The sequence below is a fragment of the Mytilus trossulus genome, chromosome 2 (genome assembly GCF_036588685.1).
Source record: "Mytilus trossulus isolate FHL-02 chromosome 2, PNRI_Mtr1.1.1.hap1, whole genome shotgun sequence".
NCBI classification, from domain to species: Eukaryota; Metazoa; Mollusca; class Bivalvia; order Mytilida; family Mytilidae; genus Mytilus; species Mytilus trossulus.
Window position 1 is genome coordinate 62,234,731 of NC_086374.1, and position 26,681 is coordinate 62,261,411.

General features: G+C 31.8%; 2 protein-coding genes across 5 annotated transcripts in view; both read left to right on the forward strand.

Moving 5' to 3' along the window:
- LOC134707729 (roquin-1-like) overlaps window positions 1-14,719 on the forward strand; it is a 32,801-nt gene extending 18,082 nt beyond the window's left edge. For 2 of the 3 annotated variants that reach the window (XM_063567741.1, XM_063567743.1), the window contains exons 11-19: window positions 1,206-1,431; window positions 1,869-1,993; window positions 2,991-3,029; window positions 7,100-7,350; window positions 7,964-8,105; window positions 8,852-9,003; window positions 9,497-9,626; window positions 10,092-10,187; window positions 12,143-14,719. In XM_063567741.1, coding sequence (XP_063423811.1) covers window positions 1,206-1,431; window positions 1,869-1,993; window positions 2,991-3,029; window positions 7,100-7,350; window positions 7,964-8,105; window positions 8,852-9,003; window positions 9,497-9,626; window positions 10,092-10,187; window positions 12,143-12,283 — 1,302 coding nt within the window. In that variant the 3' untranslated portion in view covers window positions 12,284-14,719. The remainder of the gene's footprint in view (window positions 1-1,205; window positions 1,432-1,868; window positions 1,994-2,990; window positions 3,030-7,099; window positions 7,351-7,963; window positions 8,106-8,851; window positions 9,004-9,496; window positions 9,627-10,091; window positions 10,188-12,142) is intronic. The other variant, XM_063567744.1, reaches the window with a different exon arrangement.
- Window positions 14,720-22,895: 8,176 nt separating this feature from the next.
- The window catches only part of LOC134707730 (heparan sulfate 2-O-sulfotransferase 1-like), a 42,428-nt gene continuing 38,642 nt past the window's right edge, over window positions 22,896-26,681 (forward strand). For both annotated transcript variants that reach the window (XM_063567745.1, XM_063567746.1), the window contains exon 1: window positions 22,896-23,199. In XM_063567745.1, the coding sequence (XP_063423815.1) occupies window positions 23,055-23,199 (145 nt within the window). In that variant the 5' untranslated portion in view covers window positions 22,896-23,054. The remainder of the gene's footprint in view (window positions 23,200-26,681) is intronic.

Consider the following 26,681-nt stretch of genomic DNA (forward strand, 5'->3'; position numbering starts at 1 on the left):
CTAAGTAAGCTTAGCTATATAGATATTGGAGATGTGGTGTGAGTGCCAATGAGACAACTCTCCACCCAAATAACAATTTATAATTTTAGTAAACCATTATAGGTCAATGTATGGCCTTCCATGCATAAATTGATTAAAAAGGCCTACAATTGGTTAGTATGGTAATTTAAAACTAATCAACCACTTGTGTCATGCATGCATGCCTAACTCTCCTTGGGTTGGGTTAGTTTCAAAAATAAATTGAATAAACTAAAGATTTCAATTTCAACTTTTTTTATATACTTTTAAAGAAATCCTTGTTGAAAACATGACATTTCATTGAGAACATTAGACATCTGCAACAGAACTTGAATGTCTTGAACATTTTAAAATTTAACAGACAAGGTACAATAATTATGAGTTGCCCAAGATTTTGTGCAGTGAATTTTTTTTGTAGCTCATTTGGGACAGAAAATGTGAATTTCTGTTCAGTGTTATTTTATTTAAATTTTGAACAAAGGGCTATTCCAGAAATAATGAGAGTATGGATTCAAATTCACAAGTGAAATTTGTCACATTTTTCAGTGGATTGTTGAAGAAAGCAAAGTGAAATGCAACATTTAAATTTTTAATTTACATGACATTCTGTTTATTAATAACTCATTCATACATTTATTTGTGGAAAAGCCCATAATTGAAATTTGAATTTGATAGAGCTTTATAATAAAAAAAAACTACAGATCAAGTCATTAAAGGCAAAAGATTTGAAAGGTTTAGATAGAGGTTAGTAGAATATACTTATTTCTGTTGATTTGAAATGAAATGTGCTGTCAGCAAAATGAAGTGTTCTCTTTGAGTGCCTTTTAGCATCAGGGTAATATGAGGCTATAATTTCTAGAAACAAGATGGTATTTAAAAATCCCTGTTTACATTGATGCTATATGCTACTCCAGGAGAACATTACACAAAGGGTTAAGGAGGTTTGAAATTTAGATGTATATTTTAAATATAGTTAATTACATTGGGAATTCTGCAAGTAAATGAGTGCAGATCCTTGATATGTTCATATAAGTAATTATTTAGCAAGAAGGTTAATTATGCCAATATATGGCTTCATTTACTAATATCTAGGTCATCAACATCATACCAATTCAAAGGACTTGCATTAAATATGACATTTTATGATGAACCAAATTTAAAAAAAGTGTTTTTGTCTCTCATTTCAGGCTCAGATGCTGACTGACTTACATCAAAGAAGAACGGAAATCTTGACAAGGCTTCACAAATGTAGTTCTACTACAAGCAAGAAAAGTTGGTCTGGGGCAGAGACTACCTTTGCAGAATGGGGCTCAGAGAAATCCACTGGTAGAATGACTGGTTCCTCTCAGTCCATACCTGATGCAGCTTCAGCTACAAAAATACCATCAGTAGCATCAAAAGAAACACATTCTGGTACAAATATTTATTGTTCACAATTGGGCCTTGGTTAACTGTGTGTTTTGTCAAATAATTTATTTTTAATGTTTATCATTTGTGAATGTCATGTAATTTCAATTCTAATCTGCAGAAAAAAAACTTTATTCCTTCTGTTTCAACAAATTTTGTTTACATTTAAAAGGTGTACATATTGTTCAAAATTATATATTTTCAACTGAATAATGTGTGTATGCTTGAACTCGGGAATATGCAAATAAAAGAATTAGAGATTTGTCCCCATTTTCAGGGTCCACTGAACATTGAAAATAATAGTGCGGATGGGGCATCAGTGTACTGGAGACACATTCTTGATTAACTTTTAATCATTATTTCTACATTTATATTTTGGAATATAGCAAAAGAATTTGTTAAAATGTTATATTTAATAATGATTTTCTGTTGTGAATTTCTAGGTTGGGATAGTGATTACCAGAATTGGTCAGTGGGTGATAATACATCCTCATCATGGACAAAGAATAAAGATACTCATGTTGGATCCTCAGATGTGGTGGCCGACTGTCCAGATGTGTGGAATGAGGTACAGCCATTCTAACATTTTGAATATGTTTTTCTTTAAATTTGTTTACAAAATTTTGTACCTAATGTTTCTCTTCATTAAAACATCCCACATATGGAGTATTTTTTGTTGATCCTTTTTGTTTCTTTATGTTCAGTGGAAAATATATCACATATAGTCCAGGCAATAATATTTTGATATTTCAAAGTTGGAAGAAACATTCTTAGTGAGAAAAAAATGTCAGCATAAATTAACGTTAAGCTTTATGTACACTTCATACTATCAACTGGAGAAATTCTAAAAACAAATTTCAACAGCTAAGTTTAGGATATGAATATAATGAGAGATGGATATATATATCAAAGAGACAGCATCCAAATGAGAAATAAAACCAAATGACATAAAAGTACAATCTTCAACAATAGGCAGGTGTCTATGCAAAATCTCTCTAAATCCTCCAGTCATAAAAAGTAAAATAATAAAATTACTGAAATCCGAGGAATATTCAAAAAGAAAATTCCCTAATCAAATGGTTAAATCAAAAGCTCTAACACATCAAACAAATGGATAACAACTGTCATTTTCCTGACTTGGTATAGGCCTGGTTTTAAAGCTAGCTAAACCTCTAAATTGTATGACAGCCGCATTGAATTCCATTATATTGAAAATTATGAGTGAAATATTTCAAATATTTCAAAAGTTGTGTTATTGAAGTGTGCTTAAATGCATTGGACTTAATTTAGAAATCATTGATTTTTCTATTGGTGCAGAATGCCCTTAATAACGACATGAAAATTAAGTTATAGATATAAATTTTTTTTAAAATATTGAACTCAAATATGTGGATTTTTGTTTGTTTCTGATTTTGTAATTTTTCTTTTCATTTCTGTTGTTTTTTTGTGTTTCTTGTTCAAATTTGTTTTTATTGGAATTTTTATTATTTAGTGAATTTGTTATCATTATCATCATTGAAATACCTCAATTTAACCACATCCTTTATATTTTATTTTTTCTATAGAAATTTGTGCTAGCTGTAAACCAAGGAAATGAACAAGATGTAAGACTTACCAAAAATGTTGTTGTTTGGTGGAAAAAACTGGGGACCCTGTTCAGAAAAGGAGTCTCATATTGCTAAATAATACCTGCCAACTTTTTATACGCCCGTCTTTTATACGGAACGTATTATGGTATACCGTTGTCCATCCGTCTGTCCGTCCGTCGTCCACACTTCGGACAATAACTCAAAAACACTTTCACCAATGTCCATGAAACTTTGGTGACTTGTTTATATCTACTGATGTAAGCTCCTTTTCAACTTTTATAAATTTCAGATTTTACATTTTCGTGTTGTGAATTTTTATGCTTAAAAAAGGGTGGATTTTCCAATTTTGGGACAATAACTTATACACCTGTCTTTTAGAGCAACGGGCGTATCATGCGCTAAAGCACAGCCCTTTATTAAAATCTCCATGGATGATTTTTAAGCACAAGCGGACCTAATTCTTTTCATGTCATAAGATGTTTTTATCGTGATATACTAAAGTTTTGAATGAGTATAAATGTGCTTAAATGCCATTTTGACTTCTCTGAATGTTGGCTTTGAGGTATTCAGTTCATTTTCTGAAGGATCTCAAAAGTCTAATCAGCATGGGGGAAAAATCACAAATGAATGGAGGAAGTTGGCAGGTCTACAAAAAAATTTCATGATTAAGAGAATTAAGTATCATTAACTGACAATATTATTTTCATAATACTTTATTTGTAGAACATGCCCCCACATTTAGACCAACTGAAGTAAATCCAAAGATATATTTTTGATAATTTCAGTAAAGCCAGAGATATTACATTAAACCTCTCTTCATAGATACATTAAGATAAAGAAGTAATACAGTAACTTGATTATTTTTAAAAAAATCATATCAAAATACAGATCTTACATATTCTGATATCCTTGCTCCTGTAGATTTATAAAAAATGAATATAAAACAATTTTATTAATAGACCTGATATTGTTTGGGAATTGCACCAATAGATTAATCAATAAAATATTTTAAAATATTTCAATGCATTTTAAATACAACCTACTGACAATGTAGTTGTGAATAGAAACCAATGTAATTGTTGCCAATATCTTAAAAGTTTTAGGTTACCAGTTGATTGCATTGGGCTGTACAATAACTCTTTAATTTTGACAAATTTCTTTAATTTCCTTCCTGGTTTGTGAAAATTGTTTTTCTGATAAATATTTTTATGCCCCAGCTACGATAGTAGAGGGGCATAATGTTTTCTGGTCTGTCCGTCTATCTGTTCCGCTTCAGGTTAAAGTTTTTGGTCAAGGTAGTTTTTGAAGAAGTTGAAGTCCAATCAACTTGGAACTTAGTACACATGTTCCTTTTGATATGATCTTTCCAGTTTTAATGCCAAATTACATTTTTTACCCAATTTCACAGTCCATTTAACATGGTTAATGATAGTGTGAGTGGGGCATCCGTGTACTTTGGACACATTCTTGTTATACCCCACGCAACGAGTTGCTGAGGGTATAATGTTTTTGACCCGTCCGTCCGTCCGTCAGTCCTGTTTCTTGTCATCGCAACTCCTCTCAAACCACACAACAGAATTTCACGAAACCTTTTCAGATAGTAAGGACATACTATGTAGTTGTGCATATCGACGGGAAATTGCGATTCAATTTTTAGCTCACCTGGCCCAAAGGGCCAAGTGAGCTTTTCTCATCCTTTGGCGTCCGTCGTCGTCCGTCGTTAGCTTTTACAAAAATCTTCTCCTCTGAAACTACTTGGCCAAATGAAACCAAACTTGGCCACAATCATCATTGGGGTATCTAGTTTAAAAAATGTGTCCGGTGACCCAGGCAACCATCCAAGATGGCCGCCATGGCTAAAAATAGAACAGAGGGGTAAAATGCAGTTTTTGGCTTATAACTCAAAAACCAAAGCATTAAGAGCAAATCTGACATTGGGTTAAACTGTTTATCAGGTCAAGATCTATCTGCCCTGAAATTTTCAGATGAAACGTACAACCCATTGTTGGGTTGCTGCCACTGAATTGGTAATTTTAAGGAAATTTTGCTGTTTTTGGTTATTATCTTGAATATTATAATAGATAAAGATAAACTGTAAACAGCATTAATGTTCAGCAAAGTAAGATTTACAAATACGTCAACAAGACCAAAATGGTCAGTTGACCCCTTTAGGAGTTATTGCCCTTTATAGTCAATTTTTAACCATTTTTCGTAAATCTAAGTTATCTTTTACAAAAATCTTCTCCTCTGAAATTACTGGGCCAAATGAAACCAAACTTAGCCACAATCATCATTGGGGTATTTAGTTTAAAAAATGTGTCCAGTGACCAAGCCAACCATCCAAGATGGCTGCCATTGCTAAAAATAGAACATAGGGGTAAAATGTAGTTTTTGGCTTATAACTCAAAAACCAAAGCATTTAGAGCAAATCTGACAGGGGATAAATTGTTTATCACGTGAAGATCTATCTGCTGGAAAATTTTCAGATGGATCAGACAACCTTTTGTTAGGTTGCTGCCCCTGAATTGGTAATTTTAAGGAAATTTTGCTGTTTTTGGTTATTATTTTGAATACTATTATAGATAGAAATAAACTGTAACCAGCAATAATGTACAGCAAAGTGATACCTTAAAATAAGTCAACATGACCAAAATGGTCAATTGACCCCTAAGGAGTTATTGTCCTTTATAGTTAACTTAAAGTAAGATGTACAAACACTTTTTGTGCTGACATGAATTGTCATAGTTATATTTATAAATTTACTGTTTACAAATTTTTGAATTTATTGAAATACTAAGGATTTTCTACCTCAGGCATAGATTACCTTAGCTGTATTTGGCAAAACTTTTAGGAATTTTGGTCCTCAATGCTCTTCAACTTCGTACTTTATTTGGCCTTTTTAACTGTTTTGGATTCGAGCGTCACTGATGAGTGATTTGTAGACGAAACGCGTGTCTGGCGTATATACTAATTTTAGTCCTGATATCTATGATGAGTTGATTTACAGGTACATTACCATCACCAAAACACAAAGTTGTCATGAATCCATCTGCGCACTTTGTTTAATATTCACATAGACCAAGGTGAGCGACACAGGCTCTTTAGAGCTTCTAGTTTTTTTGAACTTATTTACTATAATGAACTACTGCAACAGTTTGACATCGCAACTCCTCTCAAACCAGACAACAGAATTTCACGAAACCTTTTCAGATAGTAAGGACATACTATGTAGTTGTGCATATCGACAGGAAATTTTGATTCAATTTTTTTTCTAGGAGTTACGCCCCTTTGAACTTATTTACTATAATGTACTACTGCAACAGTTTGTCATTGCAACTTCTCTCAAACCACACAACAGAATTTCACGAAACCTTTTCAGATAATAAGGACATACTATGTAGTTGTGCATATCGACAGGAAATTGCGATTCAATTTTTTTTCTAGGAGTTACGGCCCTTTGAACTTACTTACTTTAATGTACTACTGCAACAGTTTGTCATCGCAACTCCTCTCAAACCACACAACAGAATTTCATGAAATTTTGTAGATAATAAGGACATACTATTTAGATGTGCATATTGGCAGGAAATTTATTTTTCTTATACAATTTTTTTTTCTATCACTTATTTCATTTCTCCAATGACAATGTGGGGACGTGGGGTATGTGAGCGTGCTCACTAAGGTTCTTTAAATTTATTAATATATTGTACAATAATTTTAATTTTCCTTTACATAATAATGTGAAGTATTGACATGTTTTTAAGATTGAAGCAATTAGTTTGTCTTTTACAATAATTATAAAAATGATTATGAGGCAATATATATTTCACTTTTGTGATATAAATTCATTATTTTGTTGGCAGAGTAATGGTTTGTGTTTATTTTGACTTTTTAAACAAGCTTCCAGAAAAATGCATGCTTTTCAATACAAATCTTTAGAACATGTGCTTTAATCTTTTGTAATTGGACTATTATTTTTAACTTGAACCAAGACTATTTTAGCAAGAAATCATTCAAAACTTTCTACCTCAGACCTAGAGATTTGCCATTCTTTGCAATTTATACTTTATTTTATTCAATTTTAGACTGGATCCGATTCCACTGATTTCATGTTGAACTGGTTAAAGGATATACCAGATGACCCAATGCCAGTAGAGCAAGTTCCTATTCCCATGCAGAAAATCAGTAAAACAAACAGAACTGTATCCCAGTCTTCTGAGAGAAAATCTGTATATGCTCCATCAACAAGTTACCACCAGGATTATCAAAACAAGGCAGAAAAAAATGTTAAAGTTGATAATAATGATGATGAGGATGATATTGAGATAGATTATAGGTAAGGATATAATTACCTGAATGTGAAGGGGAATATGTTGAAGAGACAACATCCTGACCAAAGAGCAGAAAACAGAGGAAGGCCACTAATGGGTCTTCGTGAATCAACACAGCAAGTAATTCCCACACCTGAAAAAGGGGGGGGAAGCTTCAGCTGGCCCCTAAACAAAATATGTTCATGAAAATGGAAGTCACATCAAACTCCAAAACATATAAATGAACTGATGTTTTTAAAAAATGTACAAGACTAGCCAGAGGCTCCTGACCTTGGGACAGACACAAAAATGCTAATTCACCTCATTTTTAACACATTTAAATATACTACTGTTCCAAAGGATGGGATATACTGGTTTACCTCATCTACCTAACACATTGTTTTTCATATTTTTCCAAGGGCCTTTGAGCATCATGGAATGTGATGCTATATGAAATTATTTTTTCTTAGAGCTGTGGTTAGTAGAAAAAATGGGATTTCAAAATTTCTTGGTTATCAGATTGTTTACTTAAATTTGTTGATGACATATATATATTTTGGTGAAATAAAGGATTATTGCCCCTTCTTTTTTCCATTAAACTATCTATGAACTTGCACTTCAAAATTATTTATTTTTTAGGAGATTATCAATCGCATCAGATGGGGATGACATCATTATACCATTTGACTCGCAACCTATTGTGTCAAAGTTTGGACCAATCAGCAGGGTCAAACCAAAGCCACAGAGGTCATCTGATCCTCTTCAAGCTACTGCTGACGAGGTGTGTATTGTGAGACTAATTTGGACTACTCAGAAATTATCTAATATTATAAAATAATATCCAGTGTTTATTAAAGAGTTTGGAAAATGAAGTTTTTGAAACAAACAAAAAATACTAACTTATATATATGAGGAGATGTTGCATGATTGCCAATGAGACAACTATCAACCATAGTTAAAATGATGCGTTAGTAAGTCATTACAGGCCACCATATGGCCTTCAACAATAAGAAAACCCTATACCAATCAGTTGGTTATAAAAGACACAGACCTATTTATAACAAAACAAATATGATGGACATGAACCAACAACAATCTCTGTCATACAGGCTCTTGACTATGGACAGACACATAAAGAATGTGGGAATAGCTTAACAGTCACATGCTTTGGTGGTTGTGTGGAGAAGATATATGTATATAATTCAAAGTGTAACACTCAAATACAGAAATTAATGTAGCAATGATTAATGAAGTATGCAGATTCAACTTTTAAAACGGCATACTGGATGGAATTTAAGAAACACAGTTTCAGTGTAATTAGATCAATTTACTTTAAACTTTACATTGTTATTGTGGTGCAATTTGAAATGTTTCTCATCAAGTTTAGATTTAAGCTTTTGTATCTTCCTTCTCCTTGTTTGTAGCATAAGTTGATTTTCTTGACTGGTGATGCCTTGAAAGCTGCAATTTAATTTGGCCTGTAATTGAACCTATAAGTAACTCTTCAGTATTATTTATATATTACAGAACATGATGACATCAGTAACATCTTCATTACACAGTAGGCCTCAGGTCTTCCCTACAAGTCGTGTGGCCAGCAGAAAAGTCAACCAACCAATCAGTGCTGTGTTAGATGAAGAGAATGCTTCAGCTTGTACAGGATACTCCAGAATAGTCAAGTAAGTGTAACAAGGGACAGAAATACCACTTGGTTGAAGTATGACAACAACATCAGTAGCCTCATAGTTGTCTATTGGTTTATTTCATTTGGTTGAACTGCTAGCAGACTTAAAACTTATCTTTAAAACTGGCATTTGGTTGAACTGCTAGCAGACTTAAAACTTATCTTTAAAACTGGCATTTGGTGCTTCTAGGCCAAGTATACAGCATTTAGGAATAATGGCTTGAAATTCTGTGAATATGTTGTTTCTCGTATGTCCAATTTTCATGGTTTGAGAACAAATTATATTTTGTGGATAATTAATATCATTGTTTTGCAAAGATTAAAAAAGAAATATATCTTTTGTTAGATTTGCAATAGTTCTTGGTCTCAATGAATAATGTGACATTCATTTATCCCATTCAAATATTTTAATATTCAGAATTTCTGAAAATATTGATATGAATATTCACTTCAATTCATTGAACTTATGAATTTGATTGTATTTGCAGCTATCCTCCAAATGTAAAGTCTTGTGTGAAAAAAGAGATTGCTCGCTTAGAGGAGAAAGCCCTTAATGCCAACACAGAAGATGAATGGTTGGCTTGTGAACTACAAGCTGTTGAGCTTCAAATATCATTGGTGAGTGAGGACTCTGATTTAAAAAAATCGGTTATGCTTCCTTCAACAAATTAAAGCTTATAATAGATACTGTATTTAAAACAGGAACAAAAATGATACTGGTTATTAATGCCCTTTTGTCTGTCCGTCCATTTGTCTGTTTGTCCTGCTTCAGGTTTAAGTTTTTGGTCAATGTAGTTTTGATGAAGTCCATTCAACTTGAAACTCTGTTCACATGTTCCCAATGATATGATCTGCCAAATTAGAGTTTTTACCCCTTTTTCACAGTTCACTGAACATAAAAAATGATAGTGCTACTATGAACACATTCTTGTTTTGGTTTATAATAGAATTGAAAAAGTTAACCTGTGAGTTCTTATATTAGTGTTCCATTGTAAAAGTATAGAATTTTATATATGTATTTGTTTGAATAATTATTAAGTTGAACCAGTGCTTTGTTTAACTCTACTGTTTAATTTTTTTCAGACAAATAAATCGATTTCTAACTTATCAAGTGAAGAGTTAACAGGGACTAAACATTGGGCCAAATATGGATATGACAAACCACAAGCTGGATATACGGTAACCACATAATTTTCTTAAGTATAAAAACATTTAAAACAAATATGTCATATCTTCAATTCACAAGTCTGAATTGTAGAAGTGTGATACAGTGGATTCATTTATATTCGTGGGTATCAATTTCCGTGGATTGCTGAAAACTTGCATATTCGTGGATATTTGATTTCGTGGTTTTGCCAATATCTGTATACAAAGCCTATTGAAAATATGATATTCGTTGAACATTTGTATTCGTGGTTTACCTGTACCCACGAAAAAAACAAAAATTGGTATCCAACGAATAATAATGAATCCACAGTACATTTAAATGGAAGCAATACTTGAAAAATGTCTGTGAAAGTAACTCAAAAACACAACCAAAATATATGTCCGTCATATAAAGAAGGTGAGGGTTACAGTCTCCACATCAATGGAAAGGGATACAAGCATACACATCAATGGAATGGGATACAAGCATAATGTCACATAAAACAACTCAATAATTAAACTAAAATAGAAGTTCAACTAGTCCTATGATCTTCAGCAATAAACAAGAGCTGATGGAATGCTAATTAATGGCCAGTCTTGTAATGTTGCGAATTTAGGTTTCATTCTTCCAATAAGTGTGTTTTATACTTTTGTTAACAATGCTCAGGAGGTAGATTTAGTTCTGAAAAATAAATAATGTAAATAGCTTTACATTTCAAAGAATTTATTAATATTTTTGTGATTTTAGGGGGCAAATGAACCTCATCCTTATTATTGCTGTTTTCTACATTTTCTACATGCCACTGGAGATTCAAGTAAATAAATAATGGATAAGGATAAGTCATTTTAATCAAACAAACAAATGGCCAAAATTTGTACTTTAAAGAAACTACTTCTATTTTCATGAATTCAAACTTTAACGGTATGCAGGAAGGATGATTGCTTCATCGGTCTTTAAATTGATGGATTCAATCGTATCAAATAACACCTCAATCAAAAAATAAACATTTCTTTGTGACCTTGATGACATCTTTTCTAAGCCAAGGTTAATAATCCAGTCTCCTCCTCTCTACCCTTTTGGTGAATAACCCAACATTTGTGATAACAAGGCTGCAAGATTAACAAGAAGCTTTAAGTCACGTCCATTCTGACTATACCATTCCTGATCAATGGCAGCACATAAGTTCTCTTTAGGGTTGTGAAATGGAAGGCTAGTGAGGATGCCTTGATGAATAATGAAGTTGAACCATGATTGAAACCATTCCAGCATACAGTTGTTGGCATGATTTGTTGCTGATAGCAAATCTTTGAAACTCTCTGTTTAATTTAATCACAACTGGTAAGAGACTACAATCAAGAGTTTAACAAACTATACAGACATTTATCTTCTGTTGAAGTCATGTCTTTTGCTTACTTTTGTCATTGAGTTGCTGTCTCTGTAACATGTACCCAACAAACACATCTTAGTACCCAAGAAAGGCAATGTGTGAGCTATACCAAACACTTGGCATCCTTCATGGTTTTACATCCTGTGTTAACGTGGAATTTGTGGATCCTGGGGAACCACAAATTTAAATGTTCAACGAATTACAAATTCATGTGCAGAATGACAAAACCACGAATATTCAGGTTTTCCTCAATCAACGAAAATTGATACCTGCAAAAATTAAATGTATTCACAGTATTCATGATGTGTTATGGTGTCAATCGATACAATACAATATTTTCATTCTTAAATCTATTGCAGTAAAATATATACAGAGACAGTGCAAAATATGTGCAGTATTATGCATCTATATAGGTCTTTTTGAGGAAATAAAGTTGCCTGAAAGGAAGGTGTTTTATATGAGCAAAATCTATTTCAGTATCAAACAATTGTTACAAAAGAATTGTGTAGAGTACATATGAACACGTGTGAATGATTTTCAATGAAATAAGAATTCATCTCTGGTCAAAATGAATAATGTAATAATGGTTTCTCATTTTAGGAGTGGACTGATTTGGACAAAGCATTGCAGGCACAGAAAATAGAGACAGAATGTTTAAAAAATCGGAAGGAGCAAGAAAAAGAGGATAGACTTCTGGCCCAAAAACTTGTGCTAGAAGAACTGAATGCTTCAGGACCATGATCATAGATCATTCTTGTTACATTGAGCACATGATATGAAAATGAACATCTTATCATAGCTGAAAGATTTAATTTGTTTTATAAATTAGATTCTGAATTTACTAATTTGACAATTTGCTTTCCGAAAACTATTGTGTAATTATCTGTTTTTATAACTTTCATTGAAAATCTTGCACCTAAAGCCTGTGTCAGCTATTAAAATGACTTCATTTTTAATGTTGCACATTTAAGAAGAATGGTATAAGTTTGAAGAAAAGAAAAGAAATGGGGTATAAACTAGAAGAATATGACCCTGTTCTTGATTATTCGACATTGATATACAAATGCACATTGCATTGAATTTATTCGTTGTTTTTAATTATTTATGTGACTTTTTTTTATAATTATGATTATAAGAAAATGTTCTTTAATATGTAATATATATGGTGATAGAAAAGTTTTGAATATGTATTATTTGTATTAAAATGTACCTTAAATGATGTAAACTATGACATTTATATGCTAAAGTGTTATTAGTATTAGATTTCATTTCAAATGTTTCTTTTTTCATCATGACATCTCTCTATGAGGAGGTATACTTTTTATTGTTCACAATTTGATTTTTAGGAAGACCTCTATTTGTGTGAGTGCTCTTCCTATCTTTAAGAAAACAATTGCTTGTTTTTGGGCTTAAATATGTTTTTATATAAGTTTTTTAGAAAATTATAAAAAAAGAATTGGACTATGACTTCAAATATCCATTTGTTTTAAATGATAGATTATAGTATGAATTATAAGGATTGATTATTATACTGTTTTTTTCTTTCTTCAAATTGAATAAAGAATATTGCCATAGTTGTTATATACTACAGGATTGAACAGATAAACATCATGGTTTAATAATAGCATTTTGTTGTTACAAACTAGATAAGTTTTGTGAAATTTTATGATTAGTCTTTTAAATTTGTACTGTAAAGAACATTTAAGCCTTTATTAAAAAATGAAGCTGCAAGTAATATTCATTTTTGTTGTATCACTGTTAAGTGCTATAGTGCAGTAAATTTATATTTTGCATAAAGTACTGTCTTAGTATTGTTCCTTTATTTTTCATGTTGTTTTTATTTTGCATTTAAATCCAATTTGCAGCATAGCTGAACATAATTAATGTTCAACATCTTTAAAGAAATTAAGTTATCAATATATAGCCAGTAGAATTATTATTTTATTTCCTGCATTTGTATTTACTTCTATTGACATTTTCTTGTCACAAAATTGGTTCAAAGAAATATTCTGCCAAAATAGGTTGGGGTATAGTTTTTTTGGGGGGTGTAAAGATTGCATTTCTCTCTTCTCTAGCTTAGCTGTGTTTTCCAGGCCCTCCTCTCTACCATTCAGAGCACAAACAAGATAGTGCAGTGAGGTGACCATTATTTTTTATATACTGCCCTTTATCCATTGTCAAGCAATTTATTGGTGGTATAGACCAAGATATTGAGGTTACAAAATAACTTTTTGTTTTGTTGAAAATTACAAAAAAGTGAGCATGGTGTATGAATCTATGTTTTAAAAATAGGTCCAAATTACAATTATGGAAAAAGGAAGATAACTCTAATTCAAAACAATGCCTTACATTAATTTAATTTTAAGTTCACATTGCAAAATGTATGATTGCAATCTTTAGCCTAAGGTAGTTAGGAGCATTTTGATTATTACTATGTTAAGTATCAAAGAAAGTTATGAGTTTCGTTCTACCTTTTAGTATGAAAAGATGATTAGCGTGTTTGCTGTGCAAATGTATCAAGACATTTTACTGTTATATTGTGAAATGATTTTCTAAATGTTGGTATTGAATTGTTAATACGTTAAGAAAATGTAAGGGATCTATACTAATGAATGTAAAACAGAATTGAACTGGAAGTTTTATGTTATAATTCCAGCTTCATTAATATATATGCAGTTTTCTGTCAATTTGACAGAATAATTTTCTTTAATTTTAATACTCTTCTTTCTTTCTCAAATTTTAAATTATTCGTGCTCAGTTTGAGCAGTATGAAATCAACTTAGGCACTGACTATTCATCTATTATTGGAGGCTTGTATTTTATTATGCCTTGCCTGTGACAGTAGTGGTATTATTGTTTCTGATCTATATCTTTGCATTCATTCTGTATCGGGTCAAATTATGATTTAAATCAATTTACCTTGCGATCACATCAACATGACACATAGTACTTATGTGCCTAATTTATTGCTGAAAAGCGATTGTAAAAAAACTTAGACCCCCTTTAAAGATGAATGGACAGTAGTGCTTGGTTTCAGCATTCAGTTATAATAAGTAACTAATGAAATATTTGAAATGCAATTTGGAAGTTTGACTGTATTATCAAATTTATTATGTTGGATTTCATAATTGGATTCATGTGTTGTTTTTTGTTTTAAATAAACTTCAACATACACTTTGTAGATATTCTTTTGTTATCCTAGATTATAAAAATAAAGATATGTTGTATAAGTGCCAATGAGACAACTCTTCATCAGAGACCAAATGACATAGAAGTTTTAAAACAACTATAGTTCACCAGAATTTCTTCAACTTTTAGCCAAACCTCAAAAGGTAGATTGAAATTTTACACAAACAATTGATATTATTTTTCTATTAAATTTAACCAAAGTACAGTTTTCTTACTCGGTTTACAAATGGATTACCAATACAACTACCTAAAATTAAGAATCAATTTGGACTACCAGTGAATACAAAATATGGGGTGCAGTTTCTCTGTGATCTATTTGACAAAATGATTTGTAAGTTATCAATGAAAGGCATATGAGAGCATTCAATCTCCATCCATAAATCTGGAAAATAATGTAATAACTATTGACTATTGTCCATCCTGAATTTTTGTCAAGCCTTCACTTGTCTACAAAGCGAGGTCATAGCGATCCTACATTGTGGCGGCAGTGTCCACAAATATTCACTCTGGTTAAAGTTTTTGAAATTTTAATAACTTTCTTAAACTAACCTGGATTTCTACCATCATTTTTTTCCGTATCATAAGATAGTATCCAGAAGTTAATTTTGTAAAAAAAATCTGGTTTTCTTAATTTTACTCATAAATGGACTTAGTTTTTCTTCCAGGAAAAATTACATTCACTCTGTGGTTAAAGTTTTTGGAATTTTGATAACTTGGACAAAAGCTAGTATCTAGAAGGAAATTTGGTAAAAAATTTGTACCTGTTTTTTGTCGAGCCTTCCGACTTTAGTCGAAAAAGCGAGACTAAGCGATCCTACATTCCGTTGGCGGCGTCCACAAATATTCACTCTGTGGTTAAAGTTTTTGAAAATTTAATAACTTTCTTAAACTATACTGGATTTCTACCAAACTTGGACAGAAGCTTGTTTATGATCATAAGATAGTATCCAGAAGTAAATTTTGTAAGAATAGAATATTTTTTTTTCTATATTTTATTTATAAATGGACTTAGTTTTTCTACGGGGAAACATTACATTCACTCTGTGGTTAATGTTTTTAAAATTTGAATATCTTTCTTAAACTTTACTGGATTTCTACCAAACTTAGACATAAGCTTGTTTATGATCATAAGATACATGTAGTATCCAGAAGTAAAGTTTGCAAAAATTAAATTCCATTTTTTCTGTTTTTTACTTATAAATGGACTTAGGTTTTCTGCCAGGAAACAACACATTCACTCTGTGGTGTTTAATAACTTTCTTATACTATTTTAAATTTGTACCAAACTTGGACAGAAGCTTGTTTATGATCAAAAGCTAGTATCTTGAAAGGAATTTGTGTTAATATTTCGTACCTGTGTATCTGTATTTTACTGATAAATGGACTTAGTTTTTCTTTCAGTTAACATTACATACAGTCTGTAGTTAAAAGTTTTTAAAACATTTATTCGATTCATAAACTATCCTGAAAGTTTTACCAAACTTGGACAGAAGCTTCTTACAATCAAAAGAGAAGTATCAAGAGGAATATTTTTATTGATTGTTTACTCATTTTTGTTGAGCCTGGGAGTTACAGCAAAAGTAGGCGAGACACTGGGTTCTGCGGAACCCTTAGGATTTTTTTTAGTATTTTACTTCAGAATTGAATGCTTCTTTTTGTAAATTCATTAAGATATAAAAGCGTTGACCTTGTATGAAGCGATCTAAAAATGTGTGCATGGTCAAAACTTTTACAATCCTATGAAGTTACAAAAATAAGCATTCAATACTTGTGATTACATTTTTTAGCTATGATCATGAAAACATGATTTTTTAGGGATGTTTTATTTAATTCACCTGTGCACTTTATTGTGGGACCTTGTGTTATCGTGAATGATAAGTTTTATTGACTGATGCAATTGCTTAAGGAATAACATGTGATGTGTAATTAGCCAATCATAATGACGTATTATAATGAAACATACATCTAATGTTATAATTTATAAATGAACTCTTTTTTTTTCCAGTTAACATTACATACAGCTTGCAGTTAAAGTTTTTATACGACCGCAAAATTTGAATTTTTTTTCGTCGTATATTGCTATAACGTTGGCGTCGTGTCGTCTTCCGAATACTTTTAGTTTTCGCACTCTAACTTTAGTAAAAGTGAATAGAAATCTTTGAAATTTTAACACAAGGTTTATGACCACAAAAGGAAGGTTGGGATTGATTGTGGGAGTTTTGGTCCCAACATTTTAGGAATTAGGGGCCAAAAAGGGCCCAAATAAGCATTTTCTTGGTTTTCGCACTATAACTTTAGTTTAAGTTAATAGAAATCTATGAAATTTTGACACAAGGTTTATGACCACAAAAGAAAGGTTGGGAGTTTTGGTTCCAACAGTTTAGGAATTAAGGGCCAAAAAAGGTACCAAATAAGCATTATTCTTGGTTTCGCACAATAACTTTAGTTTAAGTAAATAGAAATCAATGATATTTAAACACAATGTTTATGACACAAAAGGGAGGTTGGTATTGATTTTGGGAGTTAAGGTCCCAACAGTTTAGGAATTGGGTGCCAAAAAGGTACCCAAATAAGCATTTTCTTGGTTTTCGCACCATAACTTTAGTATAGGTAAATAGAAATCTATGAAATTTAAACACAAGGTTTATGACCATAAAAGAAAGGTTGATATTGATTTTGGGAGTTTTGGTCCCAATAGTTTAGGAAAAAGGGGCCCAAAGGTTCCAAAATAAAACTTTGTTTGATTTCATAAAAAATTGAATAATTGGGGTTCTTTGATATGCCGAATTTAACTGTGTATGTAGATTCTTAATTGTTGTTCCCGTTTTCAAATTGGTCTACATTAAGGTCCAAAGGGTCCAATATTAAACTTAGTTTAATTTTGACAAAAATTGAATCGGTTGGGTTCTTTGATTTGCTGAATCTAAAAATGTACTTAGATTTTTGAATAAGTGGCACAGTTTTCAAGTTGGTTCAAATCAGGGTCCAAAATTCAACTTTGTTTGATTTCATCAAAAATTGAATAAATTGGGTTCTTTGATAAGCCAAATCTAACTGTGTATGTAAATTCTTCATTTTTGGTCCAGTTTTCAAATTGGTCTACATTAAAGTCCAAAGGGTCCAAAATTAAACTTAGTTTGATTTTAACAAAAATTGAATTCTTGGGGTTCTTTAATATGCTGAATCCAAACATGTACTTAGATTTTCATTATGGGCCCAGTTTTCAAGTTGGTCCAAATCAGGATCTAAAATTATTATATTAAGTATTGTGCAATAGCAAAAAATTTCAATTGCACAGTACTCAGCAATAACAAGAAATCTTCAATTGCACAGTATTGTGCAATAGCAAGAAATATCTAATTGCACAGTATTGTGCAATAGCAAGTATTTTCAATTGCACAGTATTGCGAATAGCAAGAAATATCTAATTGCACAATATTGTGCAATAGCAAGATATTTCAATTGGAGTTATCTTTCTTTGTCCAGAATAGTAGTTGAATCAACTTAAATCAATGTTTTATACAATATAAAATGTATATTCACTTTTACTATCAACTGATAAATTAAAACAATCTTTACCATTCAGTGATAACAAGCACCTTTTTTACATTTTGATATTTTATGATGTATTTGAATGAGTGATTATTGTTGCAAACTCCATTAGAAATTTGAATTGAGATCGGTTTTGGAATAAAGGATAGGGGGATGTGAACAAAAAATTGGGGAGGGGGTTTTCTGCAGAACCCTTATGAATTTCAAATAAAAATTATCAATCATTTTAAATGAGGTTACGGTCATAAACTACATAAAATGCCTGACTTGTGCTGGACATCAAATTGGAGTATTATTGATATTAAAAGGCATTTTGTAAAACTCATTTACATAAGTATGAGTTACTATATGGGGATGTGTGCCTTGAATCCTCATCCATTTCCAATTGCAAGAAGCCACTGTGAAGATCAAGACAGCTTAAAGCTTGTCAAACATTTGTCATGTGTGGTATCGGAAATGAAGAGATTTTTTGGGTATATTTTATTACCTTGAGTCTACACAAACCTTTACTTCTGAGACTTACCATGTGCAGTTTTCTTCACATATATATATATATTGGGTTAAAGAACATCAGTTGTTCGACCTGTTAGTCAAATGCGTTTTGTTTAAATATACTTTTTCACTCTTTTGGAAAATGTTGTTTGTGCTGTTTTTAGACCCTTCTACAACGAAATTTGTTTGACATGCACACGTATAAAAATTGCGGTTTTTATCCAACGCAGTCATAGGTTTGAACGTAGTTTTCAATTTAGACTCGTTTATATTTTTTGTTTGGGCATGTATCATATTTTCCCTCCGGTTTATATGATCCGTTCATCCTATATATTGACTCTTAAAATTCAAGAGTTAATCTAAAAATGAGGGTATTTTCTCTAAAAATGAGGGTGCTTTTTATATGGCCTTCCAAATACCGTTTCGATCCCTAACATCACTGAAGAGACATTTATTGTCGAAATCCGGATATGGTGTACTAAAGAAATATTGACACCGAATGTTTGTGGCAGAACATCCTGTCCACAAGTTAACAAATTTTTTTTTCTGTGACGTATTAAATTTATAATAAGATCCATTTTGTTACAACCTGTGATCAATTTTATTTGGCAATCGCCAATGGCAGTCAGCAGGGTTAAAGAACATCAGTTGTTCGACCTGTTAGTCAAATGCGTTTTGTTTAAATATACTTTTTCACTCTTTTGGAAAATGTTGTTTGTGCTGTTTTTAGACCCTTCTACAACGAAATTTGTTTGACATGCACACGTATAAAAATTGCGGTTTTTATCCAACGCAGTCATAGGTTTGAACGTAGTTTTCAATTTAGACTCGTATATATATATATATATATACAACTCGTCTAAACATCAACCCAACAATGTTAGATCTGTAAATTTGCTTTCGCAAATGACTCAGACGTACTTGTATATATATATATATATTATAGATAGGTGAATGATACTTCTAAACATTTTCTGTCTCTTTGTGCATTTGTTGAAATTATAAAGTCCAATTTCACTGGTCTAGCATATCTGCAGTTTTAATACTGTGTTTTTGCCAATTTCAAGTATAGCTACTATTCCTGTCCTGATCTCGGTGAATTATGTATTTTAAATTTGTGCATACACCCTAAGAGGGTATGTAAGAGTCAATTGTTAATTAAGTGAGACATCTTTAACCAGAGACCAAATGATGAGTAGTTAGTAACCATAGGTTATCGTACGGCCTTCAACGATGATTTAAATTAAGACCGCATAACAAGCTCTATACTGCACTTGTTCTATTTGAGCAGTCAAAATGCGTTGGCCATATATTTCTAAGTCATATACAGTCACTCACCTGATATCACTTTTCCTCATGAATGTTTAAATAGAAATTGCCGGAATTATAATTTATTATTCATACTACCTTTTCAGCCTGTTCTTGTTTCCAATGTAAACAATGACTCAAACTTATTTCTTTTGCAATTTTAGAGAAAAAAACATATTTCAATTGTTAATATTTTTGGTTTGCACACTGTTAACCATTATGTTTTATGCTTTTTGTTGATATTTCAGTTCATTCTAAAACAAATTCGTTCACCATCGATTGCAAGTTTCGACAGGTAATGTACATTTCATTGTGTTGTATATTTCTACGCCTGCATAATATGAGGCCTTTTTATAAAAGGGGGAATTAAGTTAATCAATATATAAATCAAATAATAACATTAACACATTAAACAACAATTATAAATGTTCTTTTAGATTGCAGTATAAAGACAATAATAGTACATTGACTTGACATATCAACGATATAAGCATTCGGTCCGAAACGGGGGAAAAAGCTCGACAGAGCCTCGCATTTCCCCGTTTATAAGCCTCATCCTTATATCGTTGATATGTCAAGTTAATGAACTATTCATGATTATTGTCTATTTAAAAGGCCTAGCCCCTGAAATGACAAATGTAAAAAAAACAGTTAGAAAACTAACGACATGATAAATATGTTTATCAGTGTTTGTATCGTCCAGAAGAACATTCAATTGAAATAAAGCAACATAAATAGTAGTATTTGTCATAGAAGGAAATGCCATGATATGTATGTATGTACTTCGAGTTTCTGCCAGATTAGACGCACCCCTTGATTGACTGCAAGGGTACAGCGGATCCATGTACACTCCCTAAGGAATAATGGAGATGTGGCCTTTGCAATATTATCCCACCACCAGAACAATCACCCCCAACACCGCCCAAGGGAGCGTGTAGGACGCCGGGAAGTCTGTTATTGTGGTGGAGGAAGGTGAAGTACTGGGAGAGAAACACCGGGCTTCTCGGCGGGAACAGACAACCCGAAGAGATTTCAAAAGATTGATCTCCAGGTTAAGCTGGGAACAACTTTGACCTACATAGGCCCCCGAAGTATCCAATCTGGATAACAGAGATGTGTGTGAGAAGGTGAAAATCACCCTTCTGATGTACTATAAAAATTCGACGTCTCGAGTGAAAATCGAACTCGGGATCTCCAGCACTGTTGCCATCGGTCTTAACCACTAGACCACGAACCCACACATCAATGCAACTTCTTCTTGGAATAATTTCCGTTGAATTTTACATTTTTCGTGCCTATCATCTAGAGATAGAATCTTTTAAGAAAGCGAAATTAATCAGCAAAACAACATATACAAATAGGTCGACATTGCTGTATTCTTCATTTGACCTTATAATAGTTATTACCCTTACCTAGGATTTGTACTATACAAATCCTTGCCCTTACAAAATGAGTTCACATTACGATACTAGCTATCTTATTCTAAAACTATGATATTTAGAGAGAAATCGTAGATAACAAAATAGCTACAAGTCAAGACCCAGAAACAAGTCAATACAACAGAAACCATTGATAATCTTCTCTTTAAATATCCCTTCTCTTCTTCCAAATACGAAACCGAATTAGTGAATAAATGTTTTTTGTCTACTTCCTTTCAGAGTCTGTTTTAGAGCAACTTTGAGTTCCTCTATTGTTTCGTCCGAGGTGGCTTCAGATGGAAGTTGATTCCAATCATTGATTGCGTTTGAGAAAATATATATTATGACTGTTGATAGGTGTCAGTTTAAACTTTTTGTTCTTTCGTGATAAAAACAGCCTTTACCTGTGGTACGTCATCACAATTGGATTATATTTGCCCAGTGGCGGATCCAGAATTTTTCATAAGTGGGGGCCAACTGACTGACCTAAGAGGGGGCCCACTCCAGTCACGCTTCAGTGATTCCCATTATAAGCAACCAAAAAGGGGTGGGGTGGGCCCCCTGTCCCTCCTAAATCCGCCTCTGAATTGCCCTTAAATACAAACGCCAATGTAACAATTCCTATGTCGAATCAACAATGCGTCCGCATTAAGGTTAACTGTACATGTTTTGAGGGTTCTGTCCGTGTACAAATGAACAATTTCTACTGTGAATACTTTCGACCTTTTTTAGTTTGAAAATCGGGAGCGTAACCGTAGAATAATATTGCTATATAAAATAACCGAAAATCGTATAAAACAAGATTCAAAACAAAACGTTTAAGATACAAGAAGATATTATTCCTGATTTGTCCTCATACATAACACACTGTAGGTTAACTTATTAAGTTAAATAACTTTTAACTTACTTGCCTCCTTAAGTTTTCGGCCTCATTTGAAAAATAAAAAAACATGATGATTCCAACCTTCCCATTTCGTATAAAGTTAGATTTTAATCATATTCCCTCAGAATTACACAACATTTTTGTAAATTTCCGCGAAAGAAATTTTCAAAGACACATTGGTTTTAGATCCATGACGGAAAAGGGCTGGATTGTCAGTAAACTGGTCTGCCATTCCATCCATAGCTTCGCACTGCCGGGTTAGTGTAGCGATAAGTGATTGAGGAGGAAAGGATGACAACTCTGTCTGATTGCAGTTCAAGCGCAACAGAAAGTCTTTACTTAGTTTAAAGTACTTGTGTGCTTTGATTTCACGGGATTTATTTTGGTATCAATATATTTATATAAATATAGATGAAATAAAAACTAAATGTTGTTCATGTTTAGCTGTATAAGAAAAATACCGACAAGATAGTTAATTGGTCAATTTTTACTTTCCTTAACCTGCATTAATACGAAACTAAAGGTTAATTTCCTGACTTCTCATACAAAAATTGTGTCCGACACGATTTGAGAACTTGAGCTGTGTTGGAGACGAAAAGTTGTATGTATTGAAACATTCTTGACTGTGATTTGGAATACAAATTTTTATGCCCTGATTTTAAAATGTAAGATGAAATGGTGTAAACGGATAATGACATTTCCAAACAGGAGAAAAAGTGTTATTGTTATTGGTGTGATTTTTGTGTCGATGGGACTTATTTGTTTACATCTTTTAGGAGAAGTTTACAAACTTGAAAATGCAAGAGAACGATTAGGTAAATATGATATAGCAATCTTAAATAGTAAATACATGTTTAATAACATAATTGTATATATTTATAATATTGTTACCATAAACTGGTAAGGTATGCTTTAGTAGATCATACTGACAAAAAATATTATTTGAAAATATGAAATAATAGAGTAGACCCACAATTTTGGCAAACTTGAACTGCTACAATATCTTTTCATTTGTGGCTACGCTATAATAAATGTTTTTAAGGTATTTGCTTTTATGGTGAATTCTTTACACCTAATGGCTATTTGGAAATCTTCCCCGGTCAGGCAGTTGACACAAGAATCTGTGCAGTTTGTTGAGTTGCAGACGACAAGTAGACTACTTGGTGGTTGATTCTGATATACAAATGTAGTCAAAGTGGCAACTCTTCAAAACAACTTCAGGATACTGATCTTACTTGATTATGTATGCCTTATACATGTTATATTTACCAAAAACTAAGTTAATTCTCTTGCATTGTAATTTATAACATGTGTAATGTAAATGACAAAAAAATATTTAAGTTTCACAATGTTCATGTACATTACAATCAGTGTTCTAGCTTGAATTTGACGGCCGACGGGGTGCCAGTGAAAAAAAGGGCACTTAAGTGCGGTATTGTAATTTTTTTTAGGGCACCATGATAGTACATGTATGTATGTTGATTGTATTTTTCCTTTTTTTTTGTTTATGGTTTTGTTTCTTATTGACAACTGTTTTCATTTTAGTACTGGTATTTTTTTAGGGCACCATGAAAGTATTTTGAGTGTATTTTTCCTTCTTTTTTTGTATGGCATGGTTTCTTATTGACAACAGTTTACATTTCAGGGCAGGCGGAACACTGTACAACATATTTTACGTTAAAGTGATTAGAATTTTATTTTCTTTAATTTTTTTTCATTGTATTTGGGTAGCATCACTTCTACTGTTCTTCAGTTATTATGGTTACATGTATATGACCCTTTATGCATGTTGTATACCTTTATATGATATGCCAGCAGGTGCTTGATCTAAGTGTTGTGGTAATAAGTATTGTGTTTAAGTGCCATACAGTAACATTTCCTTGTCAGAGGCAAATTATTAAAGTTAAAATCAAGAAACAAACAAAAAATGCATTTTTCTCATTTCATTTGTGAGGGGCATAAATGTTTTGGATTCCATAAAAAGACCAAGCAATAGTCAGACCAAAACTAGAATATAAACATACAATGATGCTGCAGTTTATGGAACCTTACACAAAAGATGCTACACATTTGATACATGTACATGTATGTATAAAAGAAATTCCCCATTTATTTTCTATTGATGTATTATCATGGTCAATTTTAAAGGTGTTCCACAATGCATCAACATCACTTGAATCAACATCTTTTTTTGGTATTACAAGTGTTTTTTTCTTAATCCTTCTTTTTATTTTCACCAGTTTATATATTGTACCTTTATTAAATTTGAGTTTTTATTAGTTTAAATGTACTTGTAATTAAGAACTCTATTGAGTCTGGTAAGTTGGCCACTGGATTCAGTATTTTAGTAATTTCCAAACTCATTGACATTGTCATGATTGTAAACGCATGTTGTTTTCCAAGTAATATATGTTACTCCTTTTCCATTTTTTTTGTCTTTTTTACATCTTGAGGCCTACTTACAAGACTACATAATATTTTAAGGAGATCTTCCTCATTTTAGTGCTTAAACGTGAAGCATTAAAGTGAGTTGAACAAGATGAGAACAAATTAAAACGTATTGTTTTTAACTTCAACAGAGACCCGCCTAAAGAATAGAAAATAATTGGCATCAATTGGGCAAACAATGTAGCAAATAAAGAAATAATGGAAAAGTGGCCACTAAAACATATATAAATAGTTTTCAATTTTTAACAGAAATTAATTCATTTTCATAAGCTCATTTAATTTTTATCATATGAAAACAAATTGTAATTTAAATTCTTGTATAAATTGCAGTATAAATGCAGATCGATCTATATATATATATAATGGTGCTACCTGTATATCAAGTTTTATTTTTATTTTACCATATATCACAATAGAAAAAAACTAAGGAATTTTCATACACATTTTTCAGCTATTTCGTTCCCTTTGATTGTACAATGTTCCATTTAGCCATTTATTGTACATTGTACAAGACACACACTAAACACCTGCATAGATTTCTCCTATTAAAGACTTTCATATTGGAGCTTAAATTGACATAATTAACATGATTAACCTGTGATTAATAGCTGGAAACCTTTTAACCACAAATATTTTAAGAGTTTAAAGTCATAAATTATAAGGCCATTGGCTATACTTAAGAGCATGATGTGGCATTCTTATAATATATCTATTATTTACCCATAAAGAATATTGAAAAAATAATGATTTAAAAAAGTTTGTTTGAGAGAATAAACTCATATAGCTTATTAAATACATTTCCATGTACAACTGTACATGTACTCTATGTAACATACTAATAAAGTGTCATCTGACATACATTGTCACTGAAATATCATATGAACCTTTGTACTTTTACAATATTCTGAATAGCCAAACAAACTGTAATATCTCTTTAACTATTATTCTTTTATGGACATGAGTTCAAACAGTTTGGAAATTGTCCTTTCAGAGGCAGATTTAGGGAAAATAAATAAAGGGGGGGGGGGTGTTAATGTAAGGTACACTATTAAGAAATTTGAATTTACACTATTCATCCAAAGTACACTACCACTTTATATATATATACTAAATGTCAGGTATTATACCGTATACTTAAATAAGGTACAAATGTAAATGATGTACAAAATGGAATCATACATTGTCATACATGTATGTAGGGTTCTAAATTCTAAACCCAATTTTTGGCCTAAAATGTAAATGTACACGGTGCATCCTTGTTAAAACTGGTAAAAGATTCTAAGGTATTTTATTTATCAAGAAAACATTATTTATTAGATATTATACATGTTATAATTTACCTGCTATCTTACACTGCTTTAGGGAAAGGAGATCCTAACTAACAAATATAATATGTATACACATGATACATGAGAAATATTGCATCTTGTCAACATAGTGAACTGTCATATTTTACTTATGGTTTGTTGTTTAACATGCTTATTGAGGACCATTGTGGGTGCATTTTATACTTCATGCACAACCTAAGCCACTCTCCCCTTCTCTCAAAGACCCTACTGCTATATTTAGAAGTTCTAGTAGGCTTCTGTTGTACATGTAGCTCAAGATTTTCACTAAGGATTTTCTAAGGCTCCATGGCCAGGGACTCAGGATTTTTGGTCATGTCAAGTTGAGTAGTGATGAAATTTTTTGATACATGTATTTGATTATATAATTTTAGTCTCCATGACAAAATAGAGCAATTTAGATTATGTTTTAACTTTTGTTATAAAATGATGAATTTTTTTGATGATATATATACATGTATATGTATGAGCTCAGTTGATAATTTCTTAAAATTTTGATGCAT